The sequence below is a fragment of the Capra hircus genome, chromosome 13 (genome assembly GCF_001704415.2).
Source record: "Capra hircus breed San Clemente chromosome 13, ASM170441v1, whole genome shotgun sequence".
Classification (NCBI taxonomy): domain Eukaryota; kingdom Metazoa; phylum Chordata; class Mammalia; order Artiodactyla; family Bovidae; genus Capra; species Capra hircus.
The window spans coordinates 62,313,227-62,334,609 of NC_030820.1; the positions used below are offsets into that span (position 1 = coordinate 62,313,227).

At 47.2% G+C, this 21,383-nt stretch overlaps 2 protein-coding genes across 3 annotated transcripts in view; both read left to right on the forward strand.

Moving 5' to 3' along the window:
- Positions 526-7,876, forward strand: BPIFA1 (BPI fold containing family A member 1). Of its 2 annotated transcripts, XM_005688459.3 has the most exons (9): positions 526-901; positions 2,439-2,613; positions 2,764-2,923; positions 4,368-4,475; positions 4,792-4,941; positions 5,780-5,864; positions 6,464-6,527; positions 7,035-7,110; positions 7,687-7,876. In XM_005688459.3, exons 2-8 carry the CDS (start codon positions 2,454-2,456, stop codon positions 7,073-7,075), a joined length of 768 nt encoding a protein of 255 aa, XP_005688516.2. In that variant the 5' UTR covers positions 526-901; positions 2,439-2,453; the 3' UTR covers positions 7,076-7,110; positions 7,687-7,876. The 2 variants fall into 2 exon arrangements, with proteins under 2 accessions (XP_005688516.2, XP_017913209.1); XM_018057720.1 differs by lacking the exons at positions 526-901; positions 7,687-7,876 and having other exon boundaries at positions 1,576-2,613; positions 7,035-7,075.
- Positions 17,627-21,383, forward strand: part of BPIFB1 (BPI fold containing family B member 1) — a 40,276-nt gene continuing 36,519 nt past the window's right edge. The window contains exon 1 of the mRNA XM_018057721.1: positions 17,627-18,340. The gene's annotated coding sequence lies outside the window, so the exon portion shown is untranslated. The remainder of the gene's footprint in view (positions 18,341-21,383) is intronic.

The following is a 21,383-nucleotide window of genomic DNA, read 5'->3' on the forward strand; positions in this document are numbered from 1 at the left end:
GTCAGGAGACCCCCACCCTGGAATCTAGGGGTGTCCCAGGTGTAGGGAAATCAGAGACAATTTGATCCTTTTTCTACATTGGATATGAGACTTTGGCCACCTGATGCGAAGAGCCAACTCATTGGATAAGACTGATGCTGGGAAAGACTGGAAGCAGGAGAAGGAGACGACAGAGGATGAGATGGTCAGATGGCATCACCGACACAATGGACATGAGTTTGAGCAAACTCTGAGAGATGGGGAAGGACAGGGAAGCCTGGATGCTGCAGATCGTGGAGCTGCAAAGAGCTGGAGATGACTGAGCGAATGAACAGCAACGAGACTGGTGGTGCTAGTGGCTAAGAACCCATCTGCCAAAGGAGAGGTGAGAAAGGTGGGCTCGATCCCTGGGGCAGGAAGATCCCCTGGAGAAGGAAAGGAAATGGCACCCCTCTCCAGTACTCTTGCCTGGAGAATCCCATGGACAGAGGAGCCTGGCCGGCTATAGTCCAGGGGGTCGCAAAGAGTCGGACAACGAGTTAAACAACGATGAGACTGAGGTCCCTACCAGGGCTCCAACAGTTGCCTCTCCCAGTGTTCCAAACAGAATCTTCAGGTCACCTTGGAGCAAGGGTTCCCAGCCTCACCCCCGCTCACGAAACCATGAAATCTTGAGTAACATCCGCATCTCATTTTTCTGTTTAACTTGTCGATCAAACAGCTTAACGGTTCCACCTACTAATGTGACTGGCAATTATTTACTTTGGAGAGCCCTGAAAGACACCAACAGATTGCTGAATTCTGAATCATCTATAAATCCATCTCTCCATCACTCATTTCCTGATTTCCACACTATAAAAAAGTCTGCCTTCTCAGCAAAGCAAGGAGACCACGACAGCTGCCAGAACGTCTGAGAAGCCAGGTGAGACTTGTGCATTCCACCCTCCCCCACCACCACCACTACTGCCTCGGCGGGCAGAGGTGCTAGCCTCCACACTGTGGCATCACTGGCTGGCTGCACTTCAGATCACTCTTTGGGGGTCTTCCAAGAGAGCCAAAGCTTGCCATCTGGGGGGCAAGGTGATAACCATCCACTCTGCCTCCCTAAGAGACCATTAACATTAATGTAGAGACTTTTGGCAGCAGGCTATTTGATGGTGATAGGGAGCACGTGGCTGTAGGTACATTGCTCAAATTCCACGTGAGCTAGGGCTCTCTCATGGGCGTGCTCCTCCTGTCCTAAATCCCAGACTCTACGAGTTTTATCTTGAGTTTACCATTGTGCATTGCTCAGTGTACACGCTTGCTCCATTGTGCATCCAGACCATGGTCCAGCAACCTCCTACAATCCACCCAATTTTGTACATTTTGGTGCATTTTTCTGGGACCAAGGGTCCCTAGCTTCCATTGGAGTCATAAAAGATCTGTTGCCAAAAAGAGATTCAGAGGCCCCAAGCCAAGTTTACCTCTCAAGGAAGCCACAGCTGGCTCTTTGGACCTGTGGCAGCAGCAATGATGGCTCTTTGGCCAAATCAGCCAGTTGATGGGATTTTGCCCAAAGCAACCAAGTGTCTCCAGATTGTGGGAGCCAGTTCCAGCTGTCGACACCTTTACTGACTACCAAAAAGGCCCTGGAGAAGGATGGTGGCATCTGGGAAGGGGACTGGTGCAAAAGGGAGGCAGATGTCAGAGGTCGCCCAGAAAGTTCGTCCAGGTCATCTTGAGGGAAAAGAGAAAGACATGGACGAGATAGTGTGTATATTGGTGGGGGTGGAGAGTTGGGGTGAGAGGGATACCTTTCTCCAACAGCAGTTCTGCCATTAGCTTGCTGTTTGACCTTGGGAAAATCACTACCCCTCTCTCGTCCTCTTGTCCTTGTGGAATGAGGACTTTGGATGGTTCCCAGGATTTCCCAGCTCTGGTATGAATGAGATGGTAGCTATAGCCCTGCCACCCTTGATAGTCTTGTGACTTGCAAGGGCTTCCACAAAGCCTCACGGGCTACATGCAGACCAGAGGACTTAAAGGAGGATGGGGACAAAGCAGTCGAGTTCCTCAGCCACTAGCACATTTAAGCCTTTTAATTTGCTTTGTCTCATTTAATACATTGTAAGCAAGCCCAACTGGAAAGTAAATCTGATGGTCACTTAATTTAAACAGAGGCCCCCAGGCAGAGAGATCTATCTTGAAGTCCTATCCTCAATGTGTACTTGTGACCTTGGGGAAAGTTACCTAAACTCGCTAGACCCCCATTGCCTCACTGGTGCAATGCAGGTGCTAAGTGTCCGCATCTTAAGGGTAAAGATGAAATCAGCCACCGAATGTGGAGCACTCAGCCTGACACCTGGCTCAGAGCAAATGCCTTAGCTGTTGCTGTTCACTCTCTGATGTGCTGGGGCGGGGGCAGGCAGTGGATGGGTTCCTCTCTAGTATCTGTGCCACAGTGGTCCTTTCCGCAGATACTGAGTGAGAGGATGTTTCAAATCGGGAGCCTCATTGTCCTCTGTGGGCTGTTGGCCCAGACCACGGCCCTGCTAGAAACCCTGCCCGTGCCCCTCGACCAGAATCTGCCCTTGGCTGTGACTCCAGCCCTGGCCCCGAGTCCCACAGATCTTGCTGGAAGCTTGACAGGTGGTAAGTAAGAGTCTGTGACAACTTCTTCCAGGTGTGTGTGGGTGTGTGTGTGCAATCATCTAATGGTTGGGAAGGGGGCTAAAGGGGGGTAAGGACTGAGGAGCCATAATTGTCAGATCTGACCCCCAAGCACCCCACATCCATTTCCAGCTCTCAGCAATGGCCTGCTCGCTGAGGGTCTGTTGGGGATTCTCGAAAACCTTCCGCTCTTGGACATCCTGAAGACCAGAGGGAATGCTCCCAGTGGCCTGCTGGGGGGCCTGCTTGGGAAAGTGACTTCACTCACCCCTCTCCTGAACGACATCATTGAGTGAGTAGCCCTGAAACAGGGCCTTGGACCCCATCAGAGATCTCCCACTGGAGACCAGCCAGCCCCAGGTAGTGGCCTTGGAGGAGGGAGCAGGGTCATCAGAACATGAGGCCAGGACTCAGGCTGAGACCCCCTCACAGTCTGGCAGGGAGCAGCAGCTCTTCTGAACCAGCAATTGCTCCCAGTCCTGAAGCACAGCTTGGACCTCCAGCATCGTCTATAACCCTCACCATAGTCCCAATTTAATAATGCCTAGTTTCATAGAAAAGTGGAGGCACAGAAAGGGGCCTGTGCCCACACCACCAGAGTGACTCAGAGTGCGGGTTCTGATTCTAACTGACCTAAGTCAAAAGCCAAGGCTTCTTCCACTCCACCATAATAATTTTGTTCTCTTCATTGGTGGAATCCCTTCTTAAGTTGCTCTCCTCAGTAGTGAACACAATGGCTTTTGATGTAAGCGAGAAAGTGTAAGCTATTCTCCTCAGTGACATCATCATGTGATGTCCATGGAACAATCCAATTAACAAAGAGCGAGAGTGGAAAGTGAGCTGGCAAGACTGGGTCCTTTACAGAACTGGATCAAATCCATTCCCAGGAGTCCTAGCCTCCCCCTCCCCCCAGATGCTTGCCTCTGACTTGAAGACAGACAGACAGACAGCCTTGAGTCTGATTTCTGTATCCATCATGCACTTGCTGGGTGACCCGGGGCAAGGCACTCAGTCTCTCTGGGCTTGGCTTCTCCACCTGTAAAATGAAGATCATGGTACCCACAGAGAAGAACTGTCAGGAGGACTGGAGAAGATGCAAATCATCTGACACAGAGGCTAGCTCAGAGAAGAGGCCTCAGAGAAGAGGCTTACTTCCCCCCTTTCTCAGTTCTCCCTAGCTTCCTGCTCCTCTGTCTTCATGATTAACTTTATTGATTGACCTGCCATTGAAGGGCTCAGCAAGATTCATGATCCCTACTCTTAAATGTGGAGGACTTACTTCAGTTGCCCCGACATCATCCACTTACCCACCCATACATCCACTTGACCATCTGCCCTTCATCTAACCACTTTCTCTTCCATTCATCTACCCACATATTCATCCACCCACCTGCCCATTAGTCCACAAACTCAGCCATTACAAAATAGCCCCTTTCTTTGCAAGGCTCTGAGCTCGCGTAAAGGATGCAAACATAACCGAGACACAGTTTCTTATCTTGGAAAACCTCACAGACCTAAGGTGAGCAGAGGGATCTGACCCAGTGCAGAGGATGGGAAAAACTGATGTGAGACTCAAAACTCGTGTGGCTATTGTTGCAAGACTCTCCTCATATCTCCTCCATCCCACCTTATGGGTAGCTCCATCTCTGAGATGCTCCTGGTGGGATTAGATGTGATTTCTAAGTTTAGGACTAGAGGAGTTAATGTTTCTCACTCCAATGTTCCTCCCTGGGCAGTTTGAAGATCACTAACCCTCAGCTGCTGGAACTTGGCCTTGTGCAGAGCCCTGATGGCCATCGTCTCTATGTCACCATCCCTCTGGGCATGATCCTCAATGTGAAAACGTGAGTGGACTCCAAGGGGGGATGGGAGGATGGCTCACCAAAGGAGACCCTGATGATCATGAGTGGTGAGCAAGAAAAAAGCTGTTGGAGTCTATCCAAAAGACCTGAGCCTCCAACATCAGCTCATTTGCTGCTATGCTAAGCAAACTTGAGTCCCTTAGGAGACTCACTTGGCCTCTTTGAGCCTACTGGGGATTGAGACGAGTACAGTTGTGGGCAAGATGGAATGAGGCGAGACTGGCATTTCTGTCCAGAAGAAAACCTCCTCTGCCTTGGGACATGGAAGCTCAGCTACAGCGGACTGTCTCCTCTGCAGGCCCTTGGTGGGGAGTCTGTTGAAGCTGGCTGTGAAGCTAAACGTCACCGTGGAACTCTTAGCTGTGACAGATGAGCAGAAGCGTGTCCACCTGGTTGTTGGCGACTGCACTCACTCCCCTGGCAGCCTGCAAATCTCCCTGCTTGATGGGTGAGGCCAGAGGGGTGGCTGCTCCTGTTGAGACAATATGATGGAATGACGGGTAAATGCTTGGAAAGATGGAACAAAGGGAGAATGGGTGAGTGGGAGAGTGGACAGGTGAGATGATGGACGGATGGATAACAGATGGATGGATGAATAAGTAAATGATCACTATCCCTTCTTAAGCCAGGCTGACCAATTTTATGCTGGATTAGGCAGCAAGAAATCTGAGTTCAAGCTCCATCTAGCTGAGGGGTATGGCAAGAGATGGAGGGCTCCCTGTGTGAACTTGAACAGTTCTCACCCAACTTGAGTCTCAGCTTACTCAGATAATTGTAATATGGAGCTATATTGGCCTTATTGAGAGAATCCTCAAAAATAATAAATGTGAACATGCTTTGTCCCAGTAAAGAGTAAAATAGCTATGGAGCCCACAGGGGTAATTATTTCAGTTACTCTTGAAAGGGAGAGGGAGGCAGGTATAAAATACAGGAGTCACCCCCATCATGACTAACATTTATTGAACACACATGTGATACCTATACTGTCTCATTGAATCCTCATGAAAACTGCATACTAAGCACCGCTCATTCCTGTATGGATTCGACAAAGCCTGATTGAACACCTACTGTGTGCTGGCACTACGTGTTTCCTCTACATGTACCTAGTGTGTACACTGCTGTGCAGGGTGTCACTGTCTTTGGATGGGCGCCTTGTTATGGATGCACGTGGGTACAGAGGCACAAGACCGGGTTCTCTTATCAGTACTGCGACTGCAGTGGGCGCATACCCATGCTTCTCTGTGCCAGCCCCAGGCCCCTGCACTCTCCATGCTTTTCTCTTTCAGATTGGGTCCCCTCCCCATTCAAAGCCTTGTTGACAACCTCACTGGCATCTTGAATAATGTCCTTCCTGAGCTGGTGCAGGGCAAGGTAAGTGGAGTTAAAGTGCGGCCTCCTGGTCCTTGGATCTTAGGACTTCCCAGGCTAAAAGAAGCCCCTGGGGTGAGCTCTTCTGAGTCACTCAGTTTGATAAGTAAATTCCATCTATCAGTCTATCTGTCCATTGATCCATCTGTCCATGTTTCTTCTTCCCATCCTTCAAAATGTACTGATGGGTTTCTGCTCTAGGCCAGGCACTCTACACTACAGCTGAAACAGATGGGCTCCTACCCCAAGAAGCTTCCAGTCCACCCCGACTATGGCTGCAGACAAGGCCCACCCAGCCTATGCTCAGGATCTCCTATGACCAGAAACCCACCCCTCCCAGAGCAGTCCACCCTATTCAGAAACAGATGCCAGATCACAGAGTGAACAGCCACTCACTCTAGGCTTGGACACCTCATCCCCGCCTTCATCATCTCCATCTGCCCAGTGTGGACATGTGAGGGTTCATCTGTGGGACTGCTTAGAATCAGACACTCTCAGGCACAGACAAATGACAGAAGATCTCCCCAGGGGACCCATTTTCTGGATGGGGTTGCTGCCTGTGTCTCCCAAGGTGCCTAATGCTTCTCTCCACCCCGGCTCAGGTGTGCCCCCTGGTCAATGCAGTTCTCAGCCGCTTGGACGTCACTCTGGTACATTCCATTGTCAGTAAGTACCCACCTTGATTCGGGAAAATCCCCTGGAGGAGGAAATGTCTACCCACTCTGGTATTCTTGTCTGGGGAATCCCATGGACAGAGGAGCCTAGTGGGCTATGATCCAGGGGGTCACAAAAGAGTCAGACATGACCAGCTTCCAAGTCCTCTCTCCCCTCTGCAGGAGCAGGGCTTTTCCCCAGGGAGCTCTGTCCCCGCACACATGGGACAGTTAGGGCCCTCCAGCCTCAGCTCTCCCCATTTTAGAGTTCTTTTTTGCCTTGAGTTACCAGGATCATCTTGAGACATAGACCCAGCCTGTCTCCCCACGTCAGCCATAACTTAAGAATAGCTGGGCTGGTTGATGAAGGAGGCACAGTCCCCTTCAAGCCCTGCCTGAGCATGGTTGAATCTCAGAGTTCCCATTTCCCAGGCCCCTGGGGACCATGAAGATCCCTGGGCTCCTTCCCTCTGGTCTGTGGTTATTGGTTTGTTTGTTTGTTTGTTTTTTCATTTTCCAGACGCACTGATCCACGGGCTAGAATTTGTCATCAAAGTCTAAGACTTCCAGGAGTGGACCTGGCCTCTGCTGAGCCAGTGAGTATTGCTCCACACTCCACAGGATTTGGAGGGTGGTCAGCTGTTCTCCTCCTGGTGAGGGCAGCAGGGGGCTTGGGACAGTGCCATCCAAAGAGAAAGACAAACAGCCATATAGACAAACACCGAGATGCAGAGAGAAGTCCGCAGAAAGGCTGACAGTGATGGAGAATCACAAGTGGCACCACAATACAGACACAAAGGGAAGTACACACAGTCAAGGATACACCCCCCCCCACACACACACACACAAAGTGCCCAGACACACCATGATTACTCAGACAGACACACAGATGCACACAATCTCACAGCAGCACACGTACGCCTTTATACTCACATATGCAAACACGCCACACACAAATACACATGGACACACAGACACACACTCACTCAAGCGCATGCACAAGGAGCCCCTGACTCTGGGTCTGGGCTCCCCTGGCGGCTGGAGACAAGACCCCCAGCTCCAGGGTCTCAGCCTCCTCCCCACCCTCTGGAGGGCAGGTTTGATCATGGGCCAATACCATCTAGACTCAAGGACCTTGAGTCTCCATTTTGCCTGGGGTCTTCTCCCAACAGAACCATTTCCTGAGGCTGGATTCACTGCCTGCCCGAGGGCTCACAGAAGGCTGACCCAGGTCCTGGACAATGACACAGCCATGTTTGGAGACCAGAGCAGCCTTCTCACCAAGGAAACTTCTCCCTTTGCTTCCCACCAAGCATGTGTCGTTCCTCATTTATCACCAAATAAAACTGCCCTTTCCCTGCATAAGATATTGTCATTCTCCACCATCACTGGAGGGCTCACAGGGGGGAAAGAGTCCTGGCCTGAGTGACTAGAGCTGTAGAACAGAGTTTGAACCTTACATTGAAGACCTTAATGGTCTTAGACAGGACAGAAGGATGTTCAGATGAGCATGGATTTCAGAACGGCTGCTCTGGGGTTCTTAGAATGTGCCACTAGGGGGTGGATAAATGTAACTCTCCAGGCAAAGGTGCTGGTACACCAGACATTTCAAAAGAAATGAAAATGACAGATTAGAGAGATGTTCAGGAAGTGGACGTAGAAGGGTAGAGGTGGGGGAGCAGGTGAGATTCCCGTCTGGGTCTCAGGTGGGGGATCCCAAAGGTAACCAGAAATATGGGGGGATGAGTTGATTCCAGCAGGAAGATCATGCCTTTAGCTGTGGCCGCGCTGCATGAAAGTGCCTGGGAGACCCCAAGGAAGCCATCCAGGGATCTGATGGGTACAAGTCGTCTAGCACTGCTCTTTTGCTTATTTGCTTCCAGTCTACACTAGCCTCTTCTCTGCTTTTTCAACAAAAGGACAATAAAGATGACAGGAAGGAAGTGTAGGAGGAAGGACAAGCTAGACCAAAATGTTCATTGCTGAAAGGCTTGGGAAAGTCAAGCACAGAGAGGGGTCAGAGGAGTTGCGCATGAAAGGATTATTGATGACCTGAGTGAGAATCATATTTTTAGAAGAAGCAGCCTGATTTTAAGGACCTGAGAAGAGAATGGGATATAAGGAAGTTGAGACAGAGTCCAGGTAAGATTTATGAAAAACTGGAAGCAAGAAGGAAGAAGGACTACCTAAGCTGAAGAACATCGTCCTCTCAAATAAAAAATAAACATGCTCTCCTTATTTGGGGTCCTTGCTGCTGCTACTAAGTCACTTCAGTCATGTCTGACTCTGTGCGACCCCATAGACGGCAGCCCACCAGGCTCCCCCATCCCTGGGATTCTCCAGGCAAGAACGCTGGAGTGGGTTGCCATTTCCTTCTCCAATGCATGAAAGTGAAAAGCGAAAGTGAAGTCGCTCAGTTGTGTCCTTAAAAGACCTCAAATAAAAGAGGGCCAGCCCCACCTTTTCACTCCATAGAGGAGGCCCTGGGTTGTTGTATATGAATGACTTGTACAAGGTCACAGAATGACAGAAAGGCAAATCAGGGACTGAAACATCACAGATATTGGGAGGCCCACTAACTTTGTGAGAATTAGAAGATTCAGACTGGTGTTTCTCAGCCCCTGCCAAACGTCTGTCATTATGTCTGGACCCACCACAATCTGCACTTTCTATTGCCACCAACCAAAATGGCATCAGCAGAGGACAGTCCAATTGTTCAGAACTGCAAGAAGGTTTATTATAGGAAACAAATACATGTCTTCTGATGAGGATTTAAGAGGGGAAGTATTTTCCACACTCACAGAAGTAGAATATCTTTGAGCTCAGGATGAATAGTTAAATTCTGTAAGCAGCTGAATTGATTGTTATGACTACGAATGACCTGAAATACAGAAAGGACCTTCCACACTGGAAACCATTAATCAGGACCTGACTTGGAGAGAAGCCAGGCATGTCTTTCCTGGTCAGGACTGAGAGTCTCCCAGGGCTGAAGCCCCAAGAATCAAGGGGGATAAGAGCACACACACACACACACACACACACACACACACACACACACACACACACACACACACACCTGTGGTGGACCATCAGCACTGACCATGCTGCCCTCTGACGTGGCACCAAACTGTATTCCTGCCTGGACGCACATCCACTGCCCATCCCTGGTTACTATTTTCTTCCCACTGCTCCCTGGACTTCTTCCTAAAGCTCACTAGTGGGTCTTTTCTCTCCCCTAACAATTTCAATTTCTAATTAACCAGTCTAACATTCCCCTGGATACAAGACAGTCTGCCAAGTGACCTGGTTAGTCAGAGCACATTTTACGACTTTTAATAGTGACATTTTCACATTTTTTAAAACTCTCCACAAGGATGTCAGTGGCAGTGGCAGGTTAAAGACTTCCAAAATCGTCTCTTATCTAAAGCAATCCGAAAACTGGAAAAAATTGTCAGAACCAGTTTTTTCACAACTCTTAAAATTAATAAAAAACTTGCAGCATCTGGGTGGGGAGGAGGTGTTTATTCAATAAAGATTGCTGAATCTTTGTGACATTTTATCAAGCTTTGTGACATTTTATCTTATCTATCTCCCACTTTTCAGTTCCACAGTAGACTTGAAAACTAAAATCCCATAATCTTGGTGAAAACCAGTAGCCTGGCAACAACTGGAAGCCAGCAGAAGCGGATTGGTGGAACAACTTCAAAGCCTCATTCCCAGAGAACTGTCCTTATTCGATCCATCAGTTCCCTGGATGAGCCCATTCCCAAGGCTGTCTTGACATGACCTGACTCAGAGTTCAGCCAGTCAATATGAACTGTCTTTTCCCTAAGGACATTTGTCAAAATGGTACACAGGCCTTAAGACTGGATCCCCGGGAGTCTTGTGGACTCTCAAGATAGTCCACATTCAAGTTTTTAGGAACTTGTCATAATCACCTTTTTTTTTTTTTTAACCTTTTAACCAAACAGCATCCAGGAGATATTTCCTTTATTGCCTTTTCCCATACCTAGAATCACACTACTACAATTATTTTATTAATGTGATCTAAGATATTTAGCTACCATTAATTTTGGCTGGAGGCCTGATTATACATTAATGTTCCTACAGGTTACCGGCTCCAGCAGCCTCTGCTTCAGGTAAGCTGTTCTTGACTATAACTCTATGTATTCATCTGTCTCTCCAGATTTCGATATGGCAGTTTGTCCTATGACGTCCGCCTGCCAATACAGGAGACATGAATTCGATCCCTAGTCCGGGAAGAGTCTACACGCCACAGAACAACTGGTCCTGTGCACCACAACTATTGAGCCTGTGCTCTAGAGCCCAAGAGCCCAACTCCTGAGCCCGTGCACCCCAGCTACGGAAGCCCCCATGCCCTAGAGCCACGCTCCGCAACAAAGAGAAGCCTCCACAGTGAGAAGCCCACCCACGCCAACTAGAGAGCAGACCCCACCTGCCACAACTAGAGAAGGGCCCTCGCAGCCCCAAAGACCCACCACAGCCAAAAATATACAAATGAGTATTTTTTTTTAAGATGCAAGGTTGTGGGGAGGGTTCCTACTCCTCTTAGGGACACAGTTGAGAACCTGGGCAGTTGACAAGGCAGTGGAGCAAGAGCCAGAGACGGAGCGCTGGTTCAGACCCCACCCCTACTGACATGCAACCCTGAATGCAAAGTAGCCAAGACCAGTCACGATCCCGTAGCCCTCTTGAGCTTTAGCTGCAATGCAGCAGAGCAGAACTCACTGCATGGCCTCCTCCTCTTTGGGAATCGGTCTTCTAAGCTATGAAATGGGAGACTTTTAGCATTTCAGGCCTTGTTTCAGAAGAAAACTCTCTCCCCAGGAGAGAGTTTTATTTTTGCTTCAGCTAAATACCTGGCTCCCTTAGTTTCCCCCTGTATTAGTTATCTATTGCTGTGTAACAAATTACCCCAAAACGTTTTGGCGTAACACCATAAGCATTTATTCTATCACAGTTTCTGTGGGTCAGGAATACAGAAACAGCTAGGTGGTTGTGGCTCAGAGTCTCCCATGAAGTTGCAATTAAAATATTTTCCAGGACTGCGTCTTCCAAAGACTTAACCAGGGCTGAATCTACCCTCAGTACTTTGCCTCTCAGGTCTCTCCACTGGTCTGCTTGAGTGTCCTCTCAGCATGGCAGTTGGCCTCTCCCAGAGCAAGTGATCTGAGAAAGAGAAAAAGAGGAACCTGCAGAATCTTTTACGACCTCATTCTAAAAGTCACACATCATCACCTTCTACTATCTTCTCTTCATTAGAAATGTGTCACTAAATCCATTCCACCCCCAAAGGGAGAATTAGTCCCCTCTTTGAAGGGCACATCAAAGAATTTGTGGACATATTTTTAAAACCACTGTCCCCCTCTCCATTCCAGATGCTTCCCTGGGCATTGCACTCAACGGCCGAAGGCTCAGAAGCATGTTTTCCTAAGCAAACGAGACTTTGCTCCCTAGTTAAAATCTTGAGCCTCCCATAAGGTGGAAGTGGCTGCAATCCAGTTTGGATTTTGTGTTAGTGTTATTTTGACTGTTGGTCTAAAAGCAGCTTTTCCTTCCCACTACATTCAAATCACATAAAAGTAGAAATACTCTGACTGAAGTAGAGATAAAGGGCACAGTTTCAACATTTCTGCCCTCTCTGTGTCTCCCCCAGCGCTGATGGTTTGTGAGATGACTTCAGACAGAGCATGAAATCCCAACGGGGAAACTTTTTTGCTTTCTCTTTCTTCTTTTTCCCTTCTTGTGACTGCAGCATGAAGAAAGTCTCGCTTGGGAGCTAGTCTGTCTTGACTACTTTGGGTGAACTGGCTACAATCGAGAGAGAGAGAAAGTGAGACCCTCCAATTCTCGCCATATTTTTCCATAAAATTTCACCTTCTTCTGTTTCACTTATATCTACTTTGTGGTTGCATTCTATTTCTGAAAGTTGATGATGCTGGGACTTTTAACTGAAAATTGTGAAGTTTCCTATTACAATAGATTTTATTTAAAAATAGACAGTTGAAAGGAGGAATACTGAGTAATAAGGTAATGGTGGCTGGTTTGGGGCAGAAATCGTGGAGGTGACATATGAATGATTGGAATCTGGGGATCAGATCCTCAGATTCTCTAATGGGGGACCAGTCTCTTGATGCCTAGAAAGCCAGGCTTCTGGATAGCCAGAAGCCAAGTAGACCTCCAGGGCCCTAGCCAGCACTTTCGCATAGCCCTGTGACCACTAGAGAGAGCTGTTGCATGGCAACCCAGCAGTCATCTTGAAAATGAACATTTATTTGCAGTAATGGTGACCCAGTGGCTCAGAGGGTAAAGCGTCTGCCTACAATGCAGGAGACCTGGGTTCGATCCCTGGGTCAGGAAGATCCTCTGGAGAAGGAAATGGCAACCCACTCCAGTACTCTTGCCTGGAAAATCCCATGAACAGAGGAGCCTGGTAGACTACAGTCCATGGGATTGCAAAGAGTCGGACACGACTGAGCAACTTTACTTTCACTTTCACTTAATGCTGAGCCTGTCACCTTACTAAACACTTTAAAGGCAAAATCTTATTTAATCCTCACCCAGAGATGACCTAAGGTCATCCAGACTGTGAGCAGCAGATTCAGGTTTCAGATTCCAGAAGTCAAACTCTAGAGCTCAAGCTCTTTGCCAGGGGTTACAGACTCACTATCCTCCAGCCAAATCAGCACATTTTCATTTCTACTGATTATTCTCCTATTGGGTACTAACTGCAAATGCATTCACCTATTCCCCCACCTCCAGCATACCAAATTGTCTTATGCTATTAGATGCTTGGCCCTAAAAGTAGGGTGCCTGATCTAGCAATAAAAATACCGGACACCTAGTTGAGTTTGAATTTCAGACAAACAATGAATATTTTGTGTATATGTCCTCAGTACTGTGTGAAACATACTTAAACTATGAATTATTCATTTGTGAGCTGAAGTCCAAATTTAACTGGGCTTTCTGTATTTTTTTTTTTCTGGAAAATTTACCCTAGTGGCATTTGCATTTGCATCTCCCCCCATACTCCATTCCCCCAGAGAGGGGAATATTTATTGAGCATCTACTCTGTGCAAGTTTTGAGTTGAGCCCAGAGCAGTCAAGGGCTCTGCAGCAGCTTCAGGCTGCAGTTCAAGCAGCACTTGTATGAGCCATGTGATGAGACAGAACCCATGGCACTAGAAGTATCTGTGATGGATAAAGATGCCATGTGGCGTGTTTGACAAACCCCATGCCATCTTCAGCAGAGAACTGTACACCATTAGAAAAAACAGCTCCTCACTGGGTCATCAAGTGACCGTGAGGCCAGAGCTTCCCATCATGCACTAGGCACAGTTATCCAGCAAGTTGTAAGGTCGGGCAGGACCTATAGCCATCCAACATCAGATAGAAGTAGTACAGCTAGCTTGAGTTTAAGGTCCAGGGGGCATAAATAAGCTGCAAGAATAAGTTAAGCATGAGGCCAGACATCCATGTCCCGTGTCACATGTCACCTACTAGTGTTTTTGCCCTCCCACTTCTCTCTTGGTTCACACCTGTGGCTACATGAACAGTTGATGGAGGAGGAAAAAAACTGAGCATGGTCCTTTAACAGGTTGGTGTAAACTGAAAACAGATGCTGTTTCACTATAGCTCTGCTCACTCAGGAGTGACCCTGGAAGATGAGAATGAGAAGGAATCCTGAAGTGGGCAAACTTCAGACCGCACACGTGGTCATCCAATTGAGAAAAGAGAGAAATGGCCAGATAGTCACTGTTTTGTGGGCTGAAGAAAATGCCTTAATAATTTAATCATGGACCTGGAAGAAATAAGATTTAGAGATTGGGAATGCCAAAGCAGCTTTAGTAACTGCCACCGAAGGTATGTATGACCTGCACCAACAAGGACCAGCACTGAGTGCCTGATGTGGTACCGTCCATTCAGGTGACCAACCAGGCTCTTGGCCCAGCAGAAGCGCTGACGATTAGGACAACTGAGAACAGACAGCATTTCGAGTATCGGCTGAGGCCTTATGATCCGCTGCAATACCATGGACTCCAATTATTAACAGTACGGAAATTTCCCATGAATTACAACTGCATCAGTTTTGTAGGGAAGCCATAATACTACAGAAATGTATTTTCTCACAGTTTGGAGGCTGGACATCTAAGATCAGGGTCCCAGCAGGGCTGGTTTCCTCTGAGGCTCTCTCCTTGGCTCACAGGTGTCCTGCCTCTTGTTGCTTCTTCACATGGTGGCCCCTCCATGAAACCTCGCCTCTGGTGTGATCTCCTCTTCCTATTAGGATACCAGCCAGCTGGAGTAGGGCCCATCCTAATGACTTCATTTTAACTCAGTCACCTTGGTGAAGGCCCTGTCTCCAAATATAGTCACAGTCTGAAGCATTGGGCGGTTAGGGCTACAACATATGAATTTAGGGGGACACAGTTCAGTCCATATCACCTAGAATTCTGGAGTGGCTGAGCCTGCAGAGAGCAAACTTAATATGAATATCAAGTCGGCCCAAGCAGTGAAAGGAGTGGGCTACAGATGCTGGCACTCTCCCCCTACGCCCCCTCAACTGGGCAGAGCCTCACAGCTCCACCTTCTCTAGAGAACAGCTTTTAGCCAACAAGATGGGTCCCACCCCCTTGGGGGACAACCCGCCACAGATGATGGACTAATACGAGGTTGGGAAAGGCCAGTCCCTGTGCCTGAGAGTGGAACAACTCTGTGCTGTGCTTTTCCCTCCCTCTCATAGCAGATGATCAGAGCTGTGGGAGGACCAGCTCAAGGTACCATCTGGCACTGGAAAGGGTGTGAATTCATGTGCCTGAGATGCTCACTATTGGAGACAAGGGGGAAAGTTTATGGTACAATACAGCCTGTGAAATGAAAAACTCAAACTATGTGTGCTGATGTGGGGAAGACCTCCAAGACACATTATGATGGGTGAGGGAACAAGGTGCAAAACACAAAGCAGGTTGACCCTTCTACAACTGTTGCAAAAGGATAAGTCCTTTCTAGAAGGACGGACCAGGAAGCATCTACAATGAATAAAACTCCAAGGGAGTAGAGTGGTTGGAATGAGGAAATTGTGCACCTGGGCTTCACTCAACATCCTACTGTATTGGTGAAATTTTTATCCTACGCATGTAAGACTTTCCCCCAACACTTTACTATAAACATATTTATACATACAGGAAATTGCAAATAATTTCAGTAAACCCCCATATACCTACACCTAGGTTCTGTAATGAACAAACTTCCATACTTGCCCTATCACATAAAGGTCTGTGCATCCTTCCATCTTATTTTTTATGCATTTCAAAGTAAATTGCAGATTGCAGTCCACTATGTCTTTAAACACTCCAGGAGACATTTCATTGACTAGAGTTCGGTAGTTGTGCAAGTTTTTTAACTTTAAGGTAAAATGTATATCAAATGTAATGCACAAATCTTTGTGTATGTACGTATCATTTTAAAATTATTTTGTTACAGCTTTACCCTAGCATACACCTCTTTTTTCCTTTTTTATAAAGCCATTATTTTATTTTATTTTATTTAGTGAGTTGGTTTTTTTTTATTTTGTTTGTTTTTTTTTTTTTTCAGCCACACTGTACAGCATGCAGGATCTTAGTTCCCCAACCAGGGACTGAACCCACACACCCTGCATTGGAAACCTGGAGTCAACCATCGGACCATCAGGGAAGTCCCCTCTGTGTATCATTTTTATACTTGATTTTCTTAAAGACTTTTTTTAAAAAAAGAGTGCAGGCGCTGGCAACCACTGCTGCACTTTCAGCCAGCACGTATTGAGCCCCTACTCTGCGCCACATAGTGTGGCAATGCACTGGGGGCGATTCAGTGGACAGGACCAAGTTGCAGTTCTCATGAGCTCCTCGTCCAGTGACGGGGGAAGAGAGCAAACAATAAGCACATAAAAGAATAAGTAAATAAGATCATTGTATATTGAGTGAAAGAAGCCAGGTGCAACCGGGTACGTACAATGTGTTCTGTTTATATGAAAACCAAGTACAGACAAAACCAGTTTACGGTAGGGAGAAATGAGAACCCACTCCCCCTATGGGGACAGAGGGTGTGAAATTGACTGGAAAGGGGCGAAAGGGAACTTTCTAAGGGGATGGCGAAATTCTGTATTTTGATACAGGTTTGGGTTACACAGGTGATTTGACCCATATTTGTCAAATCTCAGCAAACGAACTCTTAAGATCTGTGCTTCTCACTGTGTACTGAAAGTTTTTCCACTGCAGCCCACTGATTGGACAGCCCCCAGGATCACTTCAATGGTTCCAGAGAGTTCTCTAGCTAAAGACCAGTGCGCATCTATCAAGCAATGTCGACAGCCTTATCAAAAGTGATATTTCCAAAGTGCTTAATGTTTTTCTGCTCCTTTCTGTCCCTGCATGGTTCCTTGAGGGCTGTGATGTTAGAGCCTGTGTGTTCTGAATGGTCAGTTCCACTGTAAGCCTCAGACCCTTTTGGTCCCAGTTGCCTTGGCAATGTCATCACCAAACATTTTTGGAGAGAGACCGAGGGAGCCAATCTGGGAGGCCAGGGCAGACGTGGCCCCTACTTTCTCATGGGCACACGACTTTGATCTCATTGGGGTGAACCTGAACATCATAGAGGAGGCAGCCTATGTTGAATTCCAGGGACCAGACAACTGGAAACAGGTACAGCTTGGCCTCCTTCAAGCTGAGAGCCCAGCAGCAAGCAAGGTTGAGTCACCATACACATGCTGAGGACTAGGTGGGAAGGGTACTCACATCTGCAATTTAGTCTGAAATGCATCAAACAAACATGGATGGGCAGAATTTAGGTGGTAACACCAATGGCAACCCACTCCAGTACTCTTGCCTGGAAAACCCCATGGGCAGAGGAGCCTGGTAGGCTGCAGTCCATGGGGTCGCTAAGAGTCGGACACAACTGAGTGACTTCACTTTCACTTTCACTTTTCACTTTCCTGCATTGGAGAAGCAAATGGCAACCCACTCTAGTGTTCTTGCCTGGAGAATCCCAGGGACGGAGGAGCCTGGTGGGCTGCCTTCTATGGGGTCGCACAGAGTCAGACACGACTGAAGCGACTTAGCAGCAGCAGCTGCAGCAGCAGCAACATGTAGTGTTACATGTAAAACTAACTGCTCTGTGTTTGAAGCTTTCTTAAGAAAACACTAGGTCTCTGGCTATACTGCAGAGAGGAGTTATGAGGGGGCCAGACCAGACTGACTGCTGTTGCCTCAGGGAAGAAATGATGAGACCTGAGCTGAGGCCCGGCAGTGGCATGGAGAGGAGGGAGGCCAGAAACACCATTTGGGGGAGACTCCAGAGGCGACCGGGAAGGTGAGAAATGACTGAAAACAGGCCAGATGTCAGGGCCCCGTGAAAGCCCAGAATGACCTCTCCCAAAAGCTGCAGATCCTGAAAGTACAGAGATGATGGGCAGGAGAGTGTCCTGAACGACCCTTCCCAACACAAAGGGGAATGTTGAAAAGAGGCCCTGTGATGCCACCAACTCCCAGGTGGGTCTCCTGGGTCACCCACTAACTCCCTCTTTCTCCTCTCCTAGAGGACCGAGTGACCCAATGAACACAGGAACCTCCATGGGGTGACTTCGAGGGAGGTGCCAGATGGGTCCCTGTGCCCTCCTTCCAGCCTCCAGGAAGTCGAGATAAGCCCAAAGCAAGACATTCACAGGCCAGGGAGGTCCCAAGTTCAGAAAAGACGCAAAGAGATTTGAGAACTCACTCGGTCTGGGTTTTGGAGCCTCCACTGGTGCCAAGGGACACAGCCACCCACACGGTAAGACATTTGTCCTCCAGGTCAGTCACACTCAGAAAGAGCTCCTCGCCTTTCTTGGTGCATGACAGAGAGCTTGGTGCAGGTTTTCCAGAAGCCGGGCTGCCTCCCACACTATCGCTGGGAGTGAGAAAGGGGATTCCCCTTCTGCTCTTTCTCAGTCCTCCTCAGAGTTTGGGTATATCTTGAAAGCCTCTCCAACCACTGCCTGTTCTCCGCCCTAGGTGCCTTGAGCGGGCGACATTTCCCAGCTAGAACCCCACAGCTCATGCTGTGGCTCACCGTGGCTTTAGAAAAAGTATGTCACCTCTCTGAAGGGGAATCATCCACAAAATGAGGATAAAATAGCACCCAACTCCAGGCATTGGAGTGGGCTTAAATGGGTTAACTCAAACAAGGGTGCATAAGTGCTCACTAAGCTTAATTATAGACTTTATCTTATCTTAATTATAGCCATTATCTCATCACTATAATCCTGCTGTCACCTTTTTTTCTGAGAAGCGATATTGTTCTTTCACTTTTGGCAGTGTTATACAATTTTCTGTTAGAAGTGGAAAATCAAATGTATTTAAGTTTGAAACTGATTCCATTTACCAAAATGCGTGCTGAGTAAATAGTAATCTCAAGGGCAGGCAGATATTGCAAAATGTAAATGCAGTTGGGGCAGGCAAGGGAAGGTGGTACACAAAGCGCAGGAGATGATGGCTGGAAGGTTGAGAGCACAAGTTTCAGAGTCAGATGAACTGGAGTTCAAATCCTGCCATCGTGTCTCCAAAGCTGTGTGCACTTGAGCCAGTCTTCCCACCTTTGTGCCCCTCCATTTCCTTATGTACAATGGGGAGAGCTTCCCTGGTGGCTTCACGGTAAGGACCCCACCTGCCAATGCAGGAGACTAGGGTTTGATCCCTGGGTTGGCAAGATCCCCTGGAGAAGGAAATGGCAACCCACTCCAGTAGTCTTGCCTGGGAAACCCCATGAACAGAGGAGTCTGATGGGCTACGGTCCATGGGGTCACAAAGAGTCAGACATGATTTAGCTACTAAACAACAACAACAATGGGGGGGCATAGCAATGACCTTGCAGGTGGAGGCTGTATCTGGCAGGTAGTGAGCCCTCAGAGGTGGTAGGGCTGTTCCTAGACTATAAAAGTCAAACAAGAGATTTATACAAGGAGTGTGTGTGTGGTGTATGGATGGAGGGCATCCAGTTCCCAGGCTGGATGAAACCATTAAAGCCTCGTGATGCTCTGGTGGTACACTTCCAGCATCCCAGGTTTGTCTTTATTTTTGGTCTCTGTTCTCCAGAGGCCCACAGAGTCCTGCTCAGTCTCAGTTCAGGGAACTGGGTGACGATATCTCTGGCCACTTCTGCCAAAATGGGCATAGTCCTGCCTCAATTTGGAGAACAGGCATTGAATTGGACATATTTCTGAGTTCCAGGCCATGGATCTGAGTCTCATATGATTAAAATTTCAATCCCTTGGTCCTCTGTTTTAGTGTAACAAACTCAATTAGTAGTTGAAGGAGAAGTGATAACTAGAACTTTTATCTAAGTAGATTTTAACTTCCAATATGGTATTAATATATACATAATTTCAGCCATTGGCCACTACACATCTTTTTCTCCTAATATCTGATCTAAAGCAATTTCATTTTCTAAAAATTTAATAGTTATAACAGGATACCTTGAGACCATAACTACAGCTACCAACTGCCAGCAGACATTGTTTTGAGAGTGGCTGGAGGCATCCCAAATCTGACACAGCTCAGAAAACTCAAGTTCTTCCTAATTCAAGGACTTGTCTAAAGTCGGGTCTATAATACCACCTAGTATTACCTTGGACATCTGAACCACAGCTACTCCATTTTTACTTTCAGCTGCATTTCTCTGCTTAATGGCAAAAGCAGATGTCACCCACAGTTAATGATTTTGGTGTTTTTTCTATATATGAGAAGATACAAGAGTTTGGGCTCTTAAAAATCATTTTCTGAAAGTGCCTAACTATCTAGAAGCCTGTTCTGCCAGTTTTTCCCGGAGCACAAGTTGCTTCATTCCTGATCTCCACCCTGAGCTCCTTTCAAGGTACATTGAAGGTCAGTGGCCATTGACCTAAATCTTGCAGAGACTGAGAGCAAATGCCAGTTTGCAGTTGGCAGGACCCCTTCAGGTTCATGAATACAACCATGGCTTGAGGAGCAGTTTATGACCATTTCATCCCATGATGCTAGGAATGCTCATTCCCAGGTCTGGCAAAAGTTTCAGTAACAGGCCAGTCAATGTGCTAGGTCTTATCAACAGTGGCCAAAAATCTGGACTAGGTCTTATTAACAGTAACCAAAGGTCTCTGGACCATCTGTCTTACTAGTCCCTTATATTCAGGAAAATATTCCCCCTGTTGCCTCTTCCCATATCTAGAGTTACACTATTATAATCATTGATCTCATATGGGACTATATCATCATTTTATCAGAGGTTTAGTCATACATTTGGTAATGAAAGAAACAATTTCATAAAACAGGCAATATAAAAAAATAATATAGCAAGCAGTATTAGTAAGGTCATAAGGAAGACTATAAGTCAAGAACTTCCATTAGGTGCAACCCAGTATATCTCAGGTCTCTGACTTAGTCTGTTCTGTACCAGTCCTTATCTTTAAGGGAAATTATATATTAGCACTGTCCATAAGGCACCCAGCCCAGTTTTATAGTTTACTAGACTGATTATCCTTAGTATGATTTAACTGTTCCCAATATAGAGAAGCTTTAAACTTAAATTACCGTACTGTACATAAACCCATCCCATAATTATGGTTTTATTCCTTTTATTCCAAGCTCAGTTTTGCCTGTTGCTCTGATTGAGCTTGAGCATAGAGGAAAATGCATGTTTATGGCAAGGATCAGAGCAGGCATTATTAGTTTGCCAGGTGAGGGAATTCTACCTATTAATATAAATGGTGTCTTGAACAGGACTATAACTTTTTTCTTTTAAAATATATTTCCTAAAAGCCAACCAATTAGAGCCTTAGAGTGGAGAAATCCACCAAGGT

Bases quoted from the DNA above. Each gene is read 5' to 3' on its own strand.
- BPIFA1 (XM_018057720.1), top strand. From the start codon at position 2,301: ATGTGGAGCACTCAGCCTGACACCTGGCTCAGAGCAAATGCCTTAGCT. The intron at 4,476-4,791 runs GTGAGTGGACTC...TCTCCTCTGCAG, and splicing joins ATGATCCTCAATGTGAAAAC to GCCCTTGGTGGGGAGTCTGT. The intron at 4,942-5,779 runs GTGAGGCCAGAG...TTTCTCTTTCAG, and splicing joins CAAATCTCCCTGCTTGATGG to ATTGGGTCCCCTCCCCATTC.